The sequence below is a fragment of the Gigantopelta aegis genome, chromosome 10, assembly GCF_016097555.1.
Source record: "Gigantopelta aegis isolate Gae_Host chromosome 10, Gae_host_genome, whole genome shotgun sequence".
Classification (NCBI taxonomy): domain Eukaryota; kingdom Metazoa; phylum Mollusca; class Gastropoda; order Neomphalida; family Peltospiridae; genus Gigantopelta; species Gigantopelta aegis.
The window spans coordinates 88,313,543-88,336,022 of record NC_054708.1 but is presented as its reverse complement, the minus strand read 5'-3'; the positions used below and the strand labels follow the sequence as shown (position 1 = coordinate 88,336,022).

At 36.6% G+C, this 22,480-nt stretch overlaps 1 protein-coding gene across 2 annotated transcripts in view; it reads right to left on the bottom strand.

Moving 5' to 3' along the window:
- Positions 1–982: 982 nt before the first annotated feature.
- LOC121382793 (cilia- and flagella-associated protein 46-like) overlaps positions 983–22,480 on the bottom strand; it is a 28,534-nt gene continuing 7,036 nt past the window's right edge. Inside the window, exons 2-14 of one of the 2 annotated variants that reach the window (XM_041512404.1) lie at positions 21,348–21,481; positions 20,749–20,880; positions 20,169–20,233; positions 19,244–19,408; positions 18,559–18,682; positions 17,885–17,979; positions 14,887–15,102; positions 14,359–14,436; positions 7,301–7,400; positions 6,419–6,517; positions 2,550–2,740; positions 1,798–1,894; positions 983–1,216 (exon numbers count right to left, since the gene is read on the bottom strand). In XM_041512404.1, the coding sequence (XP_041368338.1) occupies positions 1,025–1,216; positions 1,798–1,894; positions 2,550–2,740; positions 6,419–6,517; positions 7,301–7,400; positions 14,359–14,436; positions 14,887–15,102; positions 17,885–17,979; positions 18,559–18,682; positions 19,244–19,408; positions 20,169–20,233; positions 20,749–20,880; positions 21,348–21,481 (1,688 nt within the window). In that variant the 3' untranslated portion in view covers positions 983–1,024. The remainder of the gene's footprint in view (positions 1,217–1,797; positions 1,895–2,549; positions 2,741–6,418; positions 6,518–7,300; positions 7,401–14,358; positions 14,437–14,886; positions 15,103–17,884; positions 17,980–18,558; positions 18,683–19,243; positions 19,409–20,168; positions 20,234–20,748; positions 20,881–21,347; positions 21,482–22,480) is intronic. The other variant, XM_041512405.1, reaches the window with a different exon arrangement.

The window sequence follows — 22,480 nt, the reverse complement described above, 5'->3', positions numbered from 1 at the left end:
TCCTATTGTACATAAACCAAAGTTGGCAGTTTGAGTCTGAAATGACATTACATATGACGTATGATTGTATATTTTAGATGTTCACAGTAACATGCTTGTTGTCTCAAATGGGTTCATACACATGATAAATTCTTGACTTTTTACAACTTTTTAAAGGTATTTTTCCATTATCCTTTTTATTATTTTTAAGGAATTTTCTTGGATGTAATAATATTACTGTGAAACAGTGCTTTGATGTAAGTTATCAGTCTTTTATTCAGTTGTTTCAAATGTGAAAATTTTTATTATCAACCAATATTTATTTTCAATACCTTACTCAAAATTTCAGATCTTTAAAGGCATGAGAAATAACATCAGAAAATGTCATTGCTTTCCAGTGATGTGTTTACCTATTTGGTGATCAGTGATGTCTTTGCCTGTTTGATGATCAGTGGTGTTTACCTGTTTGATTATCAGTGATGTGTTTACCTGTTTGATTATCAGTGATGTGTTTACATGTTTGTTGATCAGTGATGTGTTTACCTTTGATGATCAGTGATGTGTTTACATGTTTGATGATCAGTGATGTGTTTCCCTATATGATGACCAGTTATATGTTTACCTGTTTGATGATCAGTGAGGTGTTTACCTATCTGATAATCAGTGATGTGTTTACCTGTATGATGACCAGTTATATGTTTACCAGTTCAATGATCAGTATGGTGTTTACCTGTTCGATGGTTAGTGATGTGTTTACCTGTTCAATCATCAGTGATGTTTACCTTTTCAATAATCAGTGATGTGTTCACGTTTGATGATCAGTGATGTGTTTACCTATTCAATGATAGTATTGTGTTTACCTGTTTTATGATCAGTGATGTGTTTTCCTGTTTGATGATCAGTGATGTGTTTACATGTTTGATGGTCAGTGATGTGTTTATCTATTTGATGATCAGTGATGTGTTCACATGTTTGATGATCAGTGATGTGTTTATCTATGTGATGATCAGTGTTGTGTTTACATGTTTGATGATCAGTGATGTGTTTATAAGTATTGATGTTCAGTGATGTGTTTATAAGTATTGATGATCAGTGATGTGTTTACCTGTTCGATGATCATGGCAGCTTGGTCCTCTGGTCTGTCCGGCTGTTTGTAGAGTTCTGACCTCAGCTCCAGTCTGTGCAGGGCGACCTCGAGACGTTCTCTGTAAATGTTACCATCATCCAGCTCTAGGGCCTGAAACACACGTTACTGAAGCTTCTTAATGTGTGTCTATAGGTAATTATACAGGATAAATAATGGAAGTATACAGGGATGTTCACAAAGGAAGCAGGTGTACAGACATGTTCACAAAGGAAGCAGGTGTACAGACATGATCACAAAGGAAGCAGGTGTACAGACATGATCACAAAAGAAGCAGGTGTACAGACATGTTCACAAAGGAAGCAGGTGTACAGACATGTTCACAAAGGAAACAGGTGTACAGACATGTTCACAATGGAAGCAGGTGTACAGACATGTTCACAAAGGAAGCAGGTGTACAGACATGTTCACAAAGGAAACAGGTGTATAGACATGTTCACAATGGAAGCAGGTATACAGACATGATCACAAAAGAAGCAGATGTACAGACATGATCACAAAAGAAGCAGATGTACAGACATGTTCACGAAGGAAGCAGGTGTACAGACATGTTCACAGAGGAAGCAGGTGTACAGACATGTTCACAAAGGAAGCAGGTGTACAGACATGTTCACAAAGGAAACAGGTGTATAGACATGTTTACCCCCTGATTATGACAGATGAGAGATGTTTACCTTCTTGAGGTGGTCCATGGCCACCTGTATCTGCTCGCGATCCTCCTCACACTTGGTCAGCTCTGTGTGCACCTGACATCTCAGCTGGACCAGCAGACTGCAACAGAACACACAAACCAGCTTTTAACACACTGTACCTCTAGATATTGGGGGGGGGGGGGGGGGGGGGGGGGGATCCATTGCAGTTAAATAGGTAATACATACCACAGTAATGGTTGGGACAGCAAAGCAAAGGAATGATAGGTTAATTCCTCAGCTGTTTGGTGTGTAACAGTTATTTCAACACTTGGCCTATAATATAAGATGAGAAATCTGCTTCTCCCACAGAAGTTACTACTGAATACCAGCCAGCAAGGGATCCTTTATGTAGACTTTTCCAGACAGGAAAGCACATACTGTATCAGTCATGAGGCACTGGTTGGGATGGGAAAACCCATTAGGTCCATGAAGGCTGATCAATCAATCCTATGACTCAACATGGCTCGTGCAGGCACTTTACCACAAGGCTACAACCCACTCTTGGCTGGGACTGGGGGAAATCCAGTGTTAACCAGGCCAACAAGCTGTAACTCTGTGAAGAAATACCTCTGAATATCTGCGAGTGCCTAGTGAAATACCTCTGAATATCTGCGAGTGCCTAGTGAAATACCTCTGAATATCTGCGAGTGCCTCCGCGACGAGTATGAGAGGTTTGTGGACGTGGTGTCTCAGGTTAGTCTGCAGTAACTCTGTATAGATATGTAGTGAAATACCTCTGAATATCTGCGAGTGCCTCTGCGACGAGTATGAGAGGTTTGCGGACGTGGTGTCTCAGGTTAGCCTGCAGTAGAGGCAGACAGAGATTCCACTGCGTCACACAGCCGGCCTGGATCACGTTGGGCTTCCCTGACCGGATGGCATTCATGATTGCCTCCTCACAACGCTTAATCGCCTGCAGGCGCACCTAGGAGAGGCAGAAATAACTATATTATATAACGGCTTAAGCAGAATCAGATACATAACACTGTAAAACCAATGAAGATAACATAAAATTATTCAGTTTATTATGCACTATAATACAGCTATAACTTTCAGGAGATTTAAAAATGAAAAAGAATTATTTTCCAAGAAATTCTGTACAATAATTTATTTTCATATTATAATCCATTCCTGTGAAATGACTCATTGTGTTACCGGTGAATAAAGTGTTCAGATTTTACTTTTTTTTTTACAGAGTCCCAGAGTCCCAGTGTCCCTGTTCAGGAATGAGAGTACTCATGAGCGCTTGCTGTCAATTCAGCTAATTTTCCAGCCTGAATACACTACATATCATCGTTGCCACATTCTCTACCGACTAGATATACCATATTAAACACCATTCAAATACTGTAATACCACAAACCTCGACAACAGACTTCTCTACTGACCAGACATACCATATTAAACACCATTCATATACTGTAATACCACGAACCTCAACAACGGACTTGTCTACTGACCAGACATACCATATTAAACACCATTCATATACTGTAATACCACGAACCTCAACAACGGACTTGTCTACTGACCAGACATACCATATTAAACACCATTCATATACTGTAATACCACGAACCTCAACAACGGACTTCTCTACTGACCAGACATACCATATTAAACACCATTCATATACTGTAGGGTGTATACTACCAAATCAAATCCCATAGACGACAATAGTAACATATGTGGCAAAAACTCCTACCTGCAACGTATCAACCGACATAAACGACACGGATATAAATACTACCACCCTCACACTTAAAGTGAATCAGAAAAAAATGGGGGTCAAGCTGCTCGTTTCTGAGATAACGGGTAGCGTCTATGACTACCCTAGTTCCGCACAAAACTCGAGTACTTTTTTTTACAGGTACCCCATACATGTTTCAAGCACAAGGCTACTTGACACATTGGTACTAGATGAAATAAAATTGCTTTTTTTTTAACCCAGATAAAACTATTATTTTTTACAACCAACACACTCACATTTATAACCAATCACAGGACTTGTGGTGTTCACTTCTCTATCAAAAGTTCGGTGCACCTCCAACTTTGACCCAGCCGGAAGTTATTTGGTCTAGTACTACCTATACTGATAACATGCATTTTTCAAAAAGTGTCCAGCTATGTGTCTTTATGACAACCAGGATCTGGTGTATTCTGACATAAACTGACAACCTCACTGATACTGTTGTTTCTACAGTGCAACCTAATATAATGTACACCTCAAAAAACATATATATTGCATATAGTTTTGTACAAATGCAATATGTCATATTAAACAACAAAATGTTTTAAAATAAAACTCCTGAAGATATTTACTTTCAGTTGGGTTTGTGTACTCAGGTATATATATAGAGACAACAAAGATAGTCAGAGTACCTCTACCCCTTTAAAGAATTCCATTAAAACACATGCACATGATTGACCCCTAGATTATGAAGACCTTAACAGGCACATCAAAGAAATATCAGTATTAAAAAAATACCCTGTCTGAGGAAGGAAACACAAACATGACTGTACCTGTATGAAGTAATGACTTAATGTCCTGAACATTAGTGTTGGGAGGAAATCCTGTATGCTGGGTGTGGGTGTCTTCAAGTTACCAGGTGTGGGAATTTCAAATCCATCGGCCATGCTGATTTTCATAACGAACCATGAAAACCATTGGCAGCCACCAATATTCCTGACTATATTTTATTTATAGCCTACTGTAGTTGGAGGTTTTAATAGTTGTGATATCTGGAATTATCATGCAGCTTTCACACATTTATTTTGATTAATTACTGAAAAAAAACTATTTTTAAATGACAAAATTACCCTAACATCTATTTTCTTGCATTATTTTCTAATCCGGATGAATACAATATGTATATTAGATGTATTCCTACAATCTGTAATCCAGCATTTTATTTAGCTAGTAACATTAGGTAATACAGCTTTAACAATAAAATAAATTATCAACTTAATCCAAGGCAGATAATCAAATCTGAAAAAATTGGTTCTGAATCTAGTATAAACTCAAAATGCTTTTCATGAGAGCTAACTAAGTGATTATTAAGAGAAAAAAAATGATCTGGAGATCTAAGTATATGTTTAACAACCTTATTGTTATGTACAAATAAGAACAGAAGGCACAATAGTGAGAACAAATTTAATTATGTTTTTGGTAAAGTTTTTCTTCAAATTTACTTAATTTTTTTCATAAAACTACTATTTTGTCTAAAATATAACTTAGCATCCTATAAATATGTCAAAATGACAATAAAAAACAAGTTCTTTACCAATTTGAGTTTTCAGAATTTCATACATAAAAAATTAACAATGTTAATGGAAACTAAAGACATTAACCCACTATTGGCACATGCTATTTTTAATATAAAAATAAATTGCTATTAAAATCTTACTTCAGGTTGCCTATATATAATACCATATTTAAGAACAGTTGTATATGGCAAGTCAAATACCATGTAAAAAGAAATTATTGAAATCTTTACAGTATGAATTATAGGTAAAAACCAACTTTTCTTCAGTGCTAACTTTGATTCAAACTCCATTCAGAGCCATGTACAGAGATTATTGTCAAGGTCAAGGTCATTGTGAACTTGCATGGTCGAGTGATGGCTAATTAATCAACCAGTATAGTTTAATTAAATAAAATGACAAAATCATAATATTTCTTATTATGCACTGAATATGTGCTATAGGGTGTATACTACCAAATCAAATCCCATAGACGACAATAGTAACATATGTGGCAAAAACTCCTACCTGCAACGTATCAACCGACATAAACGACACGGATATAAATACTACCACCCCTCACACTTAAAGTGAATCAGAAAAAAATGGGGGTCAAGCTGCTCGTTTCTGAGATAACGGGTAGCGTCTATGACTACCCTAGTTCCGCACAAAATTCGAGTACTTTTTTTTACAGGTACCCCATACATGTTTCAAGCACAAGGCTACTTGACACATTGGTACTAGATGAAATAAAATTGCATTTTTTTTTAACCCAGATAAAACTATTATTTTTTACAACCAACACACTCACATTTATAACCAATCACAGGACTTGTGGTGTTCACTTCTCTATCAAAAGTTCGGTGCACCTCCAACTTTGACCCAGCCGGAAGTTATTTGGTCTAGTACTACCTGTAATACCACGAACCTCAACAACAGACTTCTCTACTGACCAGACATACCATATTAAACACCATTCATATACTGTAATACCACAAACCTCGACAACAGACTTCTCTACTGACCAGACATACCATATTAAACACCATTCATATACTGTAATACCACGAACCTCAACAACGGACTTCTCTACTGACCAGACATACCATATTAAACACCATTCATATACTGTAATACCACGAACCTCAACAACAGACTTCTCTACTGACCAGACATACCATATTAAACACCATTCATATACTGTAATACCACGAACCTCAACAACAGACTTCTCTACTGACCAGACATACCATATTAAACACCATTCATATACTGTAATACCACGAACCTCAACAACAGACTTCTCTACTGACCAGACATACCATATTAAACACCATTCATATACTGTAATACCACGAACCTCAACAACAGACTTCTGGTAAGACTCCTGCTTGTCACCCAGTGACCTCACCATCAGCTCACACTGAAGAAACTCAAGCTCCAGGTAGAAACTTGGTTCCTGTCAAAACAAAACATATCAAACCATTGTTGAAAAAAACCACCCAAAAACATCATTAAAAATACTCCATTTATTTGATCAACCCAACCCACAATTTAGAAATAGATATGTCAATTGGATTTTTTGTAAATTACTTCTAAAAAAATATTTTATATCAATTTTTATTTAATAAAAAAAAGAGATTTTAATGAGTTTGATAAATCATGCCAAATAATTATATAGTATACAACTTTATTACCCATATGGTTAAAACTATCCTGGTACATATTAAAGTGATATGTCCCACTAGAATGCTAAGAGGGACGTCACACTTTTGACGCCACACGATGACGTCATCATTTAGTGCACTACAACCTTACACTAAGTTACAGGAACGTCAACAAAACGAGATGAGCGACATAAATTAAGATAGATTATGGGTAATAAATAGGATATTAAACTCGCTATCATTTCGTATCATGTTTATGTCCCTCGTGAAATAATTTTCATTGTCACTCGCTAAAACTCGTGACAACGGAAAATTATTTCACTGGGGATATAACCATGATAAGAAATGGAAGCTTGTTTAATATCCTATAAAGATAACATTCAGGAGACATTAATTGAAAACTGCTTGATTAGTTGAAGTTTTCAAAAATAGACAGACATATTTTGATACATGTAGATTGTACATGTGTTGTCATAGCTACAGCTCCACAGGCTTACCATGAATTTAAATATATTAGTTATTTTAGAAATACAGTATTTTATTTAAAAATTAAAGTGAAACAGATTGACCTTCACCTTTATAATGCATGTCTTTGTGTTTTCAATGCAGGATTCAGCAAGATCAGCAAAGTCTAGCTCCAAACAGAATCTCGCAAGTTCCAGCAACAGGTAGGGTCTAAAAACAATTAACAATATACGAACTCAGACAGTGTCTTACAAGTTCCGGCAACAGGTAGGGTCTAAAAACAATTGACAATATACACACTCAGACAGTGTCTTACAAATTTTGGCAACAGGTAGGGTCTAAAAACAGTTAACAATATACACACTCGGACAGTGTTTTACAAGTTCCGGCAACAAGTAGGGTCTAAAAACAATTAACAATATACACACTCGGACAGTGTTTCACAAGTTCCGGCAACAGGTAGGGTCTAAAAACAATTTATAATATACAAACTCAGTGCTATCCCTAGTAATATATGAAAATACAGGTAAACAATGGCTTGTTAAAATGAGTAATTTACTCTCACACCCAAATTTATATAGACATAAAACAAAACCAGTTCATAAATTGCATGCATTTTGATATTTTAATAAATGGCTTTAATGGGTTTTTAGATGATTAGGGCAATGACCCCTGTTAACATTCTACCAGTCCCCAGTATTCGACCAGTATATTTAATCAGTTTCTATACACATTTAAACTGAACAGTATATAGATTTCCCCAAAATATTTTTAACATATGCAACAGCGTAAACATTCTTTCTTCCAAAAACGTTAAATGTGAATAAATGTAAGTATATTTGTATCGCCTATGGTGATAATATGATAATAGGCCATGTTTATAAAATGCTGTTTACACCATCCAACATTTGCAATTCTTTTACTCCATTGAAAATCTTTAAACTGGCTTTAATGTTTTTATTTATATTCAGAGCTAGCATTCAAAGTTAACCTCAATCACAATAATTTTGATCATAATGACCACCTGGTTATATAATGATGTCTGATGAAGAGGGTTGCCCCAGAATTCGACCAATAGAAAAGCTTGAGGATAGATTCCCAAAATAAATTCCCAAGAACCACAAATGTACTACTTTTATGTCTTTTGTTGCTTTTTGCCATGATTTACATAATTAGATTTTCTTTATTTTTAACTGAATATCTTTACCTGTAAACTGAGAGAGGACCAAAGAGACTGTTCATTATAAAGTGTGAGTGCGTGCGTGGATGTCGATACAAGGATGAGGGTGCATGTGTGCGGAAATGCATGAATATATGTCACAGCTGTTAAAATCAACATTTTTCTAGATTAGTTGTTTGATATATGTTTCATTCATTATAAAATAATAAAATTTCTGTTACATTCATTATAATATAATGTCATCCCATTGGTCCAAACATAGCAACGGGAGTTTGTTCATATTCAATGAATGTAAAAATTATGACGTCATTTTATATTGGTAATTTGTCTTACTGAGCGTTTTGTTTTAACCAGAAAAATTATTCAAAATAAATGTTATTATTAGTTTCAAATTTAATTATAAGTATTGTCTGTTATTTCTTTTATGTTCATCTGGGTATGAACGAAAAAAATAATCCGCAAACTTATGTGAGAATGTTGATACCCCGACGAACGTAAAAGAAATAACAGACAATCCTTAAATAAACATCGATGGACCCATTGGGCTATTTTTCATTCCAACCAGTGCACCACGACTGTATAATGTGGGATGGTGCATATAAAAGATCTCTTGCTACTAATAGAAACATGAAGCGGGTTTCCTCTTTAAGATTACATGTCAAAATTACCAAATGTTTGACATCCAATAGCCGATGATTAATAAATCAATGTGCTCTAATGGTGTCATTAAACATCACAAACTTTTATAACTAGAAAAATAAATATAAAAGTTAAGTTTTTATACTTAATAAGAAAATGGTTGAATATTACACTGTTCATTGCGACACTCACACCTACTCTGGTCAGGGTATACTGCATAAACAAAACTTGGATCTATTTCAGGAATAGCATTGGCAGTAAGTATGTACAAAGAAAAACAAATATTAGCAAATGCCAATAAAATGAAAATCTTATGATCTTTTATTTCTCAAGTGGTCGTATACTGGTGCCATGCATTGCTCTATACACATAAAATAAAATTTTACATGAGCCGATGTGAAAACAATCACATGTAAGAAACTAAGCTTTAGAAACAAATACAAACCAGGACTAAGACTTACTGCCACATATTTTCTAGCAAATGACCGACAACATCACCAAACTGAGATGCAAATAACATCAATGATGCACTGAAGCATGTACCTATTTTCTTTTAACTTAAGTAAAACAATGACTTTATATTGTTACTGGGACAGGCCAATATATATATATATATATATATATATATATATATATATATATATATATATTCATACAGCAGACCCCAAAGTGAAACTGCATTGTAGTATTATCATTTCGTTGATATCGGAAGACACGTTTGCTGCTCCATCCCTGTCCCCAACACACAGATGTTAGCACATTCCTTCTGTGTATATGATAAAACTAAGTAAATATTAACAGAAACGAGATAAATCCGATCAATTTGACATACATCTCTATGTACTTTTATTGTATTTATTAATAAATTAAAATACTGGATGTCGATTAGCACTAAGTACGTTTGTTTACCAAATAAAAAATACACAATATAAATAGCAAAATTATTGTAAATCACAAAAATCATTTTAAAAAACCCTCACTAACATAGCGGGACATAACATAACAAATCAAAACACTGTATGCCAAATAGCACTAGGTTATGTACTTTTTTTTCACATATAAAACATTCACAACAGTACAAAATAATTTATAGCTCTCAAATCACAAAGTACAAAGAGCAGAACTATCAGAATTTTTATTTAATTAAAGATTGTTTGGCACACTTGCTTAAAAAATCGTCTTTCATTACTGTGTCTGTAATCTTGCACAGATTGAGCAGCATTTCTTCCAAATGTTCACGGTTCTGCAGGTAGCACCTAAGGTTAGCACACGCTTCCATGGCTGTTCGCTGTTGCAGTGTCTCGTTAACTGTTATTACAACAGTTCTTTGAAGATTACAAGACTATCCGTACTTTGTGTAATGAGGCCCGCTGCCGTGTACAAACACCGACAACCAAATGCAGGCATGTAGGATCATTTCGTTCCGCATAGTCGGCGATCTATTATTCTGTAATTACTGCGTGTATCATCGATAGCCGAGACCAGTCAGGGCACTCACGCTTGGCTTGGGTGACAATTCATTTTTCTTTAAAGTATTACCGGTACAGTTAAAAGGCTCAGTCACTCCACAAACTTCGAGTTTTGGAAGTGCAATATCCCTTAATTTTTTATGGTGGGACCAAAAAATTACTTTGAGAGATAGAGTTTTTCAAATGTTCGAAGTTTGAGTGTTCGAAGTCTGTTATTACTAGTTTGTATAGCAGTTCGGCCGGGACCGCCGTTTCATTTCCAGAGATCGACGTTTTTGAAAGATCGAAGTTTGAGTTATCGAAGGTCGACTGTATATATGTGTATATATGTGTATGTGTGTGTGTGTGTGTGTGTGTGTGTATCTCTCTCTCTCTCTCTCTCTCTCTCTCTCTCTCTCTCTCTCTCTCTCTCTCTCTCTCTCTCTCTCTCTCTCTCTCTCTCTCTCTCTCTCTCTCTCTCTCTCTTGTGGCCAGTATGGTACATTTGTAAGTTCAACTGTCCATTTTGAAAAAAATCTAGTAACTAGCAGGTTCAACCATTCATTTTGGTCACAAAATAGTGTCTGCTGGCTGTGTTAAATAGGTGGCTGTTATATACAGGTAAAATAAAGAAGGAAATGCATTGGGCAGGATTTATGCTCATTATTATGGACAGGTGGTTGTTAGACCAGTCTCAACTGCATGCTTCAACATAACAATTAGAGTTGTAATTTGCCTAAGAAGAAGTTTACTAAGTAAACTTACTACATTTAATAATTATATTAGGGTTATGTCTAATGGAGGACAAATAAAAGTAAGTACTGTTAGGGTTAAAGCTATAGGGTTAATGCTAAAGGAATGAAAGAAGCATACATGACAAGTACACACAAGATGGTCAATACTACTGTGAGAAAAACACTTAACAATGTGAGATGTTCAGTATATTTGTGAGAAGCACACACAAAGTGAGATATTCAGTACACCTTTGAGGTGAATTCACAAGATGAGATATTATGCAGTGTAACAAAGTATAATGTTTGGTACATCAGAGAGAAGTACACAAAACAGGCGAGTTGTACAAGTGTGAGATGCTTACACTAGTTGAGAGCTGTTCAGTACAATGGTGAGTGTGAGATGTTCAGTACAATGGTGAGTGTGAGATGTTCAGTACAATGGTGAGTGTGAGATGTTCAGTACAATTATGAGAAGCACCAACAGAGTGAGATGTTTGGTACATCAGCAGAAATCACATAAAAGAGTGAGAAGTTCAGTATAATTGAGATATTCAATACAACTGGAATCAATTTGTTTTTCAAAAGCAATACAATTGTTTCAATTAAACTGTGAGCACACAAAGTGAGATATCCAATACAACTGTGAGAAGTACACACAAAGTGAGATGTTCAGTGCAAATGTGAAGTATGTAAACTGAGGTGTTGGGAACAGTGTGAGATGATTAATACAATGGCGAGAAACACACACAAAGTGAGATATTCAGTACAATTGTGAAGTACATAACGTGAGATATTTGGAACATGAGTGAAATGTGAAATGTTCAGTTCAACTGTGAAATGAGAACATGAGTGAGAAGCGCACACAACAGTGTGAGATATGCAGTATAAGTATGACGAACGCTAACCCGGTAAAACTGCTGAAATCCTTTCCACAGTAGCCGCAAGCGATGTAAACGGCAAAAGCAAAGCCATAGGATGACCCGCATACGGAAAAATCAAGACAGGCGAAGTCTAGATAGGGCCACACACACACACACAAAAAGGTGTTGCTGGAACCATCACTGGACCCTCCTTGAAACCACAGGAACCGTGGCAGCAGCCATGAAAGCAAACGTCATCTGCAACATCGTCGGTAGCACCGACTTGCAAAGTACCGGCCGCCAAGGAACAAACGAAGCAAACATCGGTGTCGGGCCCGTCTTGAAAGGCGTCAGTGGAAGTAGACATGACGGAACATGTTGTAGACCGCAGCCAGGCAATCCCTCACCGTCATGTGGTCCGCAGAATCCGTATCATCTATAACGGAAGCAGCCGGAAACTCATCTGCAAAATCTTTCATAATTCACGCACAGGCAAGACGATCGGCAGGACTGGAAGCCATGGATGAACCAAACCGTGGACAGTCCCACCTGGAACCCTCAGAAACTGTGGAAGCCACTTCAACCGAAGATCAGTGACGAGTGTCCATGATGCCTGTGGGAGGCCATGAAGATCGTGGAAATCGGTTACAGTCACAGCATCGAAGGCACTGACGCATCGTCAGGAAAGACCCTGGGTACCCATCACTGACGGAGGCCGCTGGAGCCTCATCTGCGAAGTGTCTCATAACTCGAGCACAGGCAAGCCTGTCCGCCGTAACGGACCCCATAGGTAATCCGTACCGTGGACGGTCCCATCTAGAACCATCAGAGGCCTTGGAAGCCATGTCAACTGAAGATCTGCGATGACGGTCCATGGAACCCGTAGGAAGCCATGAGGGCCGCAGAGAACGGATACGGTTCCGACTCCGATGTGCCGATGAAGCCCTGTCCTTGTCCCGTGACGGTACCGAAGATCGGCGAACCGTGGATTCCGTAGAACGTCTACCGGAATGAGCAGGCTTCTTAGAGGGCTGAGTAGAGGCCGCAGGATGCTTGTCATCCAAATTCTCAGCAGGTGGGACCGAAGGAACCGAACTGCCCGAAGAGGGGACTGGAACCGGTCCTGACCCCGAATCCGCTGGTTTGGAAGTAGTCGCCATCGACGCCATAGTCTCTTGAAGCATGGACGGCAAGATGGAATGTAAAATGTCCACCTTCTTAGCTCTCACTGACACCACCATCAGGTACACAGAGAATTCATCTTCTGATAGGCCCGAACAAAGTTCACATCGAGAGTAAGTAGCACACGGAACACGACACCCCGGACATAAGTCGTGTGGGTCGTCACCGGCGGTAAACTTTTTACAGCATAAACACGCATGCACAAGATATTGAACACTAACATCAGACATGATAATAATTTCTATCTGTGAAATAGAAAGAACAAACAACCATGAAAAAGCACAAAGCCGGTCAACAAAAGACGACATTTTGCAAATGGTGGCCAACACAATGCTAACCCACAACATAAAACAAACATTTCAAGTAAAATAAACACTTGGAAAACCAAGTGAAATACGCAAAACGAAGTAATAAATACAATGGAGGAAAAGATTCTACCAAAATACACGAATACAAAACCAAAGAAGATAAAAAAGGTGACTCTGAAACAGAGCCAAAGAAAAGACGTCCAGTGAAGAGAAAAAGAAGGAAGTTAGAGTCATGTGACCGGAAACAGAGAGCAGTATGCAGTAGAAGAATTTAAGCCATCCCATTGGCTGTTGGGATGTTCGAACCAGACAACTTGCGTGGGGGGGAGGTGCACTTGTTTGAGGACAGGTAATGTGAAAAGAAATGAGATGTTTGGAACATGAGTGAGAAGCACACACAACAGTATGAGATATGCAGTATAACTGTGAGAAGCATATACAAAGTGAGATGTCTGTGACATGAGTGAGAAGCACACACAACAGTGTGAGATAAGCAGTATAACTGTGAGAAGCATATACAAAGTGAGATGTCTGTGACATGAGTGAGAAGCACACACAACAGTGTGAGATATGCAAGATGTTTAGAACATGAGTGAGAAGCACACACAACAGTGTGAGATATGCAGTATAACTGTGAGAAGCATACACAAAGTGAGATGTCTGTGACATGAGTGAGAAGCACACACAACAGTGTGAGATAAGCAGTATAACTGTGAGAAGCATACACAAAGTGAGATGTTTGGAACATGAGTGAGAAGCACACACAACAGTGTGAGATATGCAGTATAACTGTGAGAAGCACACAACCAATACTCACTTGTCGGTGCAATCAACTGCTAGTTTCCTGCTGGTGGTTGGGGTCGGGGTACGGCGACCTCCTTTACTAGGGCTTTTCCTATAAGACGATTTGTCAGACTAAACTACAACATCAAGTACACAGTACAAACTGTGCTCATGTGATGTTAATGTTGCACAATAGTGTGTTTAAATCATGTACATACTGGAGTTGGTTATTTCATTTTGATTAGTTCTACATACAACACATATTAAGACAACGCCATGAAGTTTCATTAGCACTATTCATGTGTGAGATATATTGTTTTTAGAAATCTACAATCAAATCTGTGGACACTGATTGTTAAATATATATACATTAACACACAGAGTGATCTTTGGGCATCAAATAGAAATCTGCTCAAGTGGTCACCTCTAATAAGCTGACACTTGTAAAATGATATGATTAAACCACATTCGTTCCAAAGGTGTACTATTCACTATTCACTCAGCCTCCTGCCCCACCCCACCCCACCGCCACCCCCCACCCCCAAATAGCTTGAAGACAAACCTCTTTTCAGAAGGAATAGGCTGTGGTAATTCTTCATCCTTCTCTTTCACTCCAGTTGGCGAGCTGGCCGGAGACCGCGAGTGAGTTCCAAGCTTAGTGTCCTGCCGAGAAACCGGTCGACCGTGAACAGACCCCGGGGTGTGTGGCACCTCCATCTGGTTGAGTATACTCTGTATTTCACTGTAATAGACTTTATTTTCACACTTCTCCACAGATCTAGATAAGAGAAAAACAAAGAGAGAGAGGGATTCAGTATACTCTGTATCTCACTGTAGTAGACTTTATTTTTACACCTCTCCACAGATCTAGATAAGAGGAAAACAAAGAGAGAGGGATTCAGTATACTCTGTATCTCACTGTTGTAGACTTTATTTTCACACTTCTCCACAGATCTAGATAAGAGAAAAACAAAGAGAGAGAGAGAGGGATTCAGTATACTCTGTATCTCACTGTAATAGACTTTATTTTTACACTTCTCCACAGATCTAGATAAGAGAAAAACAAAGAGAGAAGGATTCAGTATACTTTGTATCTCAATGTAGTAGACTTTATTTTCACACTTCTCCACAGATCTAGATAAGAGAAAAACAAAGAGAGAAGGATTCAGTATAGTTTGTATCTCACTGTAGTAGACTTTATTTTCACACTTCTCCACAGATCTAGATAAGAGAAAAACAAAGAGAGAAGGATTCAGTATACTCTGTAGCTCACTGTAATATACTTTATTTTCACACTTCTCCACAGATCTAGATAAGAGAAAAACAAAGAGAGAGAGAGGGATTCAGTATACTCTGTATCTCACTGTAGTAGACTTTATTTTCACACTTCTCCACAGATCTAGATAAGAGAAAAACAAAGAGAGAAGGATTCAGTATACTCTGTAGCTCACTGTAATATACTTTATTTTCACACTTCTCCACAGATCTAGATAAGAGAAAAACAAAGAGAGAGAGAGGGATTCAGTATACTCTGTATCTCACTGTAGTAGACTTTATTTTCACACTTCTCCACAGATCTAGATAAGAGAAAAACAAAGAGAGAGAGGGATTCAGTATACTCTGTATCTCACTGTAGTAGACTTTATTGTTACACCTCTCCACAGATTTAGATAAGAGAAAAACAAAGAGAGAGAGGGATTCAGTATACTCTGTAGCTCACTGTAATATACTTTATTGTTACACTTCTCCACAGATCTACATAAGATAAAAACAAAGAGAGAGAGGGATTCAGTATACTCTGTATCTCACTGTAATATACTTTATTGTTACACCTCTCCACAGATCTACATAAGAGAAAAACAAAGAGAGAGAGGGATTCAGTATACTCTGTATCTCACTGTAGTAGACTTTATTGTTACACCTCTCCACAGATCTAGATAAGAGAAAAACAAAGACAGGGATTCAGTATACTCTGTATCTCACTGTAGTAGACTTTATTTTTACACTTCTCCACAGATCTAGATAAGAGAAAAACAGAGAGACAGATTCAGTACACTCTGTATCTCACTGTTGTAGACTTTATTTTCACACTTCTCCACAGATCTAGATAAGAGAAAAACAAAGAGAGAGAGAGGGATTCAGTATACTCTGTATCTCACTGTAGTAGACTTTATTTTCACACTTCTCCACAGATCTAGATAAGAGAAAAACAAAGAGAGAGAGGGATTCAGTATACTCTGTATCTCACTGTAGTAGACTTTATTGTTACACCTCTCCACAGATTTAGATAAGAGAAAAACAAAGAGAGAGAGGGATTCAGTATACTCTGTAGCTCACTGTAATATACTTTATTGTTACACTTCTCCACAGATCTACATAAGATAAAAACAAAGAGAGAGAGGGATTCAGTATACTCTGTATCTCACTGTAATATACTTTATTGTTACACCTCTCCACAGATCTACATAAGAGAAAAACAAAGAGAGAGAGGGATTCAGTATACTCTGTATCTCACTGTAGTAGACTTTATTGTTACACCTCTCCACAGATCTAGATAAGAGAAAAACAAAGACAGGGATTCAGTATACTCTGTATCTCACTGTAGTAGACTTTATTTTTACACTTCTCCACAGATCTAGATAAGAGAAAATCAGAGAGACAAAGAGAAAGATTCAGTACACTCTGGATCTTGCCATAGTAGACTTTATTCTTACACTTCTCCACAGATCTAGATAAGAGAAAAACAGAGAGACAGATTCAGTACACTCTGTATCTCACTGTTGTAGACTTTATTTTCACACTTCTCCACAGATCTAGATAAGAGAAAAACAGAGACAGAGAGAGAGATTCAGTATACTCTGTATCTCACTGTAGTAGACTTTATTTTTACACCTCTCCACAGATCTAGATAAGAGAAAAACAAAGAGAGAGGGATTCAGTATACTCTGTATCTCACTGTTGTAGACTTTATTTTCACACTTCTCCACAGATCTAGATAAGAGAAAAACAAAGAGAGAGAGGGATTCAGTATACTCTGTATCTCACTGTAGTAGACTTTATTTTTACACTTGTCCACAGATCTAGATAAGAGAAAAACAGAGAGACAGAGAGAGAGATTCAGTACACTCTGGATCTTGCCATAGTAGACTTTATTCTTACACTTCTCCACAGATCTAGATAAGAGAAAAACAGAGAGACAAAGAGAAAGATTCAGTACACTCTGGATCTTGCCATAGTAGACTTTATTTTTACACTTCTGCACAGATCTAGATAAGAGAAAAACAATTTGTATCCTGTAAATAAACATCATGTGAATTCAATTAGGACCTCATATCAATCTCTTTTTAAAAAGCTACATTCAACTTTTATACAACATTTATTAAAAAATATATTTCCATATCCAGATATTAATTATTTATTACAATTCAACTGAGAATTAATTAGTCATTAATTTGTAAATAAACAATCCTTCAAAAGATTGGATTGGAAAATCAGTGAATTGGCCTGCCTATATTGGACTACTGATGAATTATTGTCGATGAAAGCAGCTGATGACTCACACTTTGAGTTTGCAGATTTTGTAGTAGATGGACAACTCTGGTGATGCTTTGACCTCTTTGTTGAACTTCGCAGAGTCAACCAGCTGATGTCGGACCTAAAAAAACCCAAAAAACTAAAACAATTAAGACTGCTATAAAAATGTATAAGAATTAATATTCCCTTTGTTTATCCATGATAACCAATTAACTTTTTTTACTTTTCATTGTTTTTGCAATTACTTCAAATCTTTTACTTAATTAAACTTTTCAAATGCGTACTTATCTAACACAAAAAACTATAAACATACACATAATTATTACACATATGGTTAAAAATATCTTGGTACATATCAAAGTGATACATCTCAGTAGAATGCCCAGTGAGACACACATATGGTTAAAAATATCTTGGTACATATCAAAGTGATACATCTCAGTAGAATGCCCAGTGAGACGTAACACTTTGATATCACACAATGCTCTCATAGATTGGTGCCACTTATAATGAGTTGAGTGATATAAATTAAGATAGACCATGGGTAATAAATAGGATATTAAACTCGCTACCATTTTGTATCATGTTTATGTCCCTAGTGAAATAATTTTTATTGTCAACTAAAAATTATTTCACGAGGGATATAAACATGATCCGAAACGGAAGCTCGTTTAATGTCCTATAATTCTGAGATGCTCACCATGAGTCCAAAGACTTGCTTGTAGAGCCCGGGCACATACTGTTTGATGAATGACGCAGCAGCCGCGGTGATGTGTGATGCATCACTCACCCGCCCGGCGTCAAGGTGACATTCTATCAACGCTCTGAAAAACAAAACACAAATACTGAGAAAGGAATATTAGTTTAACAACAGCTCGGTACATCTGAAACATGGGCTTACTAGAACGTTTATTAGCAACTGCTATTTAGTGGTTTGTTTTAGAATTGTATTCTCATCTCTCAAACTTGCAGGGCTTGAACTTACGACTGTTACCTACAGCAATTTTAAAAGGTCTCTGCCACCAGCAAAATGCTTATCTATAGCAATTGTAAACCAGTAACTTTTGTAACCAATAAATACAAATTTGAAAACAGCGATTTTAAACTACAGTCATCCCACAGGGAACACCTTTTTTCATACTATGCAATTTACTACAAGTTATTTATTTCTGAGCCAACTGATTTGTAAATTGCACACAAGTATAGTTGTTTTTTTAATTTCCAAAACACTTTTACTTTTCTTTTTATGTGAAACCAAACTGAAATTATTAACAAAAAACACCTTGTAGAAGGATATGACAGAGCTTAGTCACTTTTACATGAAATTAACATTTTTAAATACTACATAAATAACAAGCCGTGAAATGAACATCTGTAATACTAACATCATGAGCTGTGCGCGCCACTCATAGTCATGGTCATCTATGTCATCAAGAGCTTTGACCACCTGGTGAAGACTGCGGGCCAGGTACTGGCGATACATTGGCTTGAGGAACGGGCGGCAAAACTGCCAGTACAGCACGGATGCATTGTACACGAGAAAGTGGTAACTGAAACATACAATGACCAGAATGAATAGATAGATGGATGGATGGATGGATGGGATGGATGGGTCAACAAAACCCCTTCACAAAAACACCCCCCAAAAATCGACATTAGTAAGATAAATTCAATATCCAGATATATTATACAAACATAACTACCTAAAATGTTATTATCTTTGCTCTGAAGATGTTTTTAAATATAAATATTTGTATAAGTTATGATGTTGAAATATTATTGCATTACTTTAAACAAACACAAATTTGGCTGGTTATCTCAACAGTTAGCTAATAATTCAGATCAGTTATAAGTGATAAGTTCACAATATTCTCTATCAGAAAAAATCAGCCAACTTTGACACCGTTCTATTAAGGTTATAAAACAAACCTTTTATTGCGATAACAACCGATTCATTTGCACATTACTAGTACACATCTAGTTGTGCAAAATCCATTTGTGCATTACATTAGGACAACATTTCTGGTTTGTTGATTTCAAAACGTCCGGGATCCTGTATATCCTGTATATGTAGAATATAATGGTATCATGGTGAAACAGACCAGCAGTCAGCATCTTACATTTGGGTCACATCTACTAAGATTTACTGGCACGGGGGAATAGTATCATTTACATTTTACTTGTTCACAGTGAGATTCATTTGCATGGTGCGTGGGGGCAAGCTTAAAATTTCTCTAGGTGTTCTTAGAATAATCTAATGCTTAAGGCCTGCTATAGGCAGCCTGATATGGACACAATAAAACAAACTACCTGGGTGTCTCCTTAGCAAAGGAAATAGCTTTAAGAAGATACACGACTGCCTTCTCCAGCTGCTCCTGTGAACAGATAAAAGAATATATTTCAGAACTGAACACGCTTCAGTGTTCCATATAAAATAAATCAACTTCTGTATCTTATACTTTAAAAATAAAAAACCCTCATAAAAACCTGTTTAACAATCTTTCTGAAATGCAGAATGGTGTCTTAAGAAATGTTCTACATTGGTATCAGTCAAGGAACATAAAGTGATGTCTACTTGTTATATTTTCGCCATTTACTTTTAGGTCTGTGGTGTTGCAAGTACTATACCACAGAAGATAAAACCTCAAAGAGTTTTAAGTGTTTATACTGGTGCACACATTTTGTCAGTCCCCATTGAAACTTGTTAGTCCATTGTACATCACTACACAATATTTGATAACCACATTATAACAACAGTTTGAAGCATTTTAAGAGGAATGTTGGAAAATTATAATTTTGGCTCTCAAAACTTTATGGATTTTAATATACAATTAAAAAACATTCAAATTGTTTTGAATGTTAGTTTTAAAAGACTACTGACAAAACTCACTGGATTGTTTGCATTTTGTGGAGCTAAAAGCTGAGCCTGACAGAGATAAGCCCGACACAAAAACTGATTGTGTGGCGGAGGCTTCATGAAAAACATCTTGAGACATTCCTTCGCCATGTCGACCTGTCCGTTCTGAAACAAGATCAAAGAAAAGAAATTGTAATATCTGCATTTGAATATAATTCACTGATTTCTATCAAGAATACATGTGCCATATATTCAGGTTTACACTGGACCCTCAAACTATGATTAGCAATGTTGTAAATTTCATCTGAAAGTATACAGCCAAATTCATGTTTCAATTACGCAAACAAAATAAAACAAAATTAAGACTTTTTTTAGAATATTTTTTAAAAACTAGTTTTTTTGCCAAATTAACAATGAAATATATTACTGGTAATCAAACTTCAGTTTACACTCTGCTTTTATACTGTTTGTTATGACAACTTTACAGTTAGTGTAACCATAATCTCACCCTAAAGGCAATCTCTGCACACCGTACATACAGATCAACAGCAAGTGTAACTATAATCTCACACTAAAGGCAATCTCTGCACACTGTACATACAGATCAACACCAAGTGTAACTATAATCTCACCCTAAAGGCAATCTCTGCACACCGAACATAGAGATCAACACCAAATGGTTCGGGTGCATCAACAGCTGGTCTTGTTTCTGCAATATTTCGCAGAAGCACGTAGGCTTGCTGCAGAGGAGGGTTCTTCTCACAGCCTGCAAATACAGAGAATAAACTGACATAGCTCAGTACACGATAGTATGAGATGCTCAAGCTTCTTGTTACCATTTGAACAACATTTTAAGTTTTAGTGAATTTCACTAAGAAAAGTACTCAAATTTTGCTAATGTCTTTTCCATCACAAATTCCAAATTTAATTATGTCACAGTATTCATTCAGATAGGTCCTTAATTATACACTTAACTTGAATTGTTATATTTTGCTGTCAATTACAACAGTTACTACTTTCAGTAACAAAATTTAAGCAAAACATTTGCACATTTATAGTCCTTCCCACGGGTAATGCATTTTTTATACTATAGAATTTACTGCAAGTCATTTATTTCTGAGCCAAATGATTTCTAAATTGCATACAAAAATATTATTTTTTATTTATTTCCAAACCACATTTTACATGAAACTAAATTGAAATTATTTATAAAAAAAACTTTTTTGTAAGAGAATTGGATGGACCATAAGTAGCTGGATCAATATGTCATTATTATATTAAAATGAAAGTAATAAATAGTATTCTCTAGGATTACTGAAATGAATCCAGTGGAAAACAAAACTGTTTGGTCAATTGTATCAAACAAATTCTGTGCTGTCCCGATATTACACACAGGCATGTCCAAGAACTTGGTTACTACTTCTTCTCTAGAAAAACCACACATCTAACAAGAATAGCCACGGTTTTTAAATGTCGGAGATCATTCGTCCCGTCTACTAATACACTGAATGGACTTTTGCACAACTCTGTCACCTCTGTATGAAACATGGGTGCTAAAGCATTCTTCACAATCATCGTTGTTTTTCCACAACTGATTTGTTTTGCAATTTCACTGGCCAGAAACATTAATGTAAAATGCTCTGCAAATCATTGCAAATAGCATTTCCAATCAAGTAACACTCATAGATGGCATAGTCCTTGAAAATACAAAGTTTGTCGTAGATTTTGAGGTCATGACTTCCTTCGATAACTTGGCATGTCTATC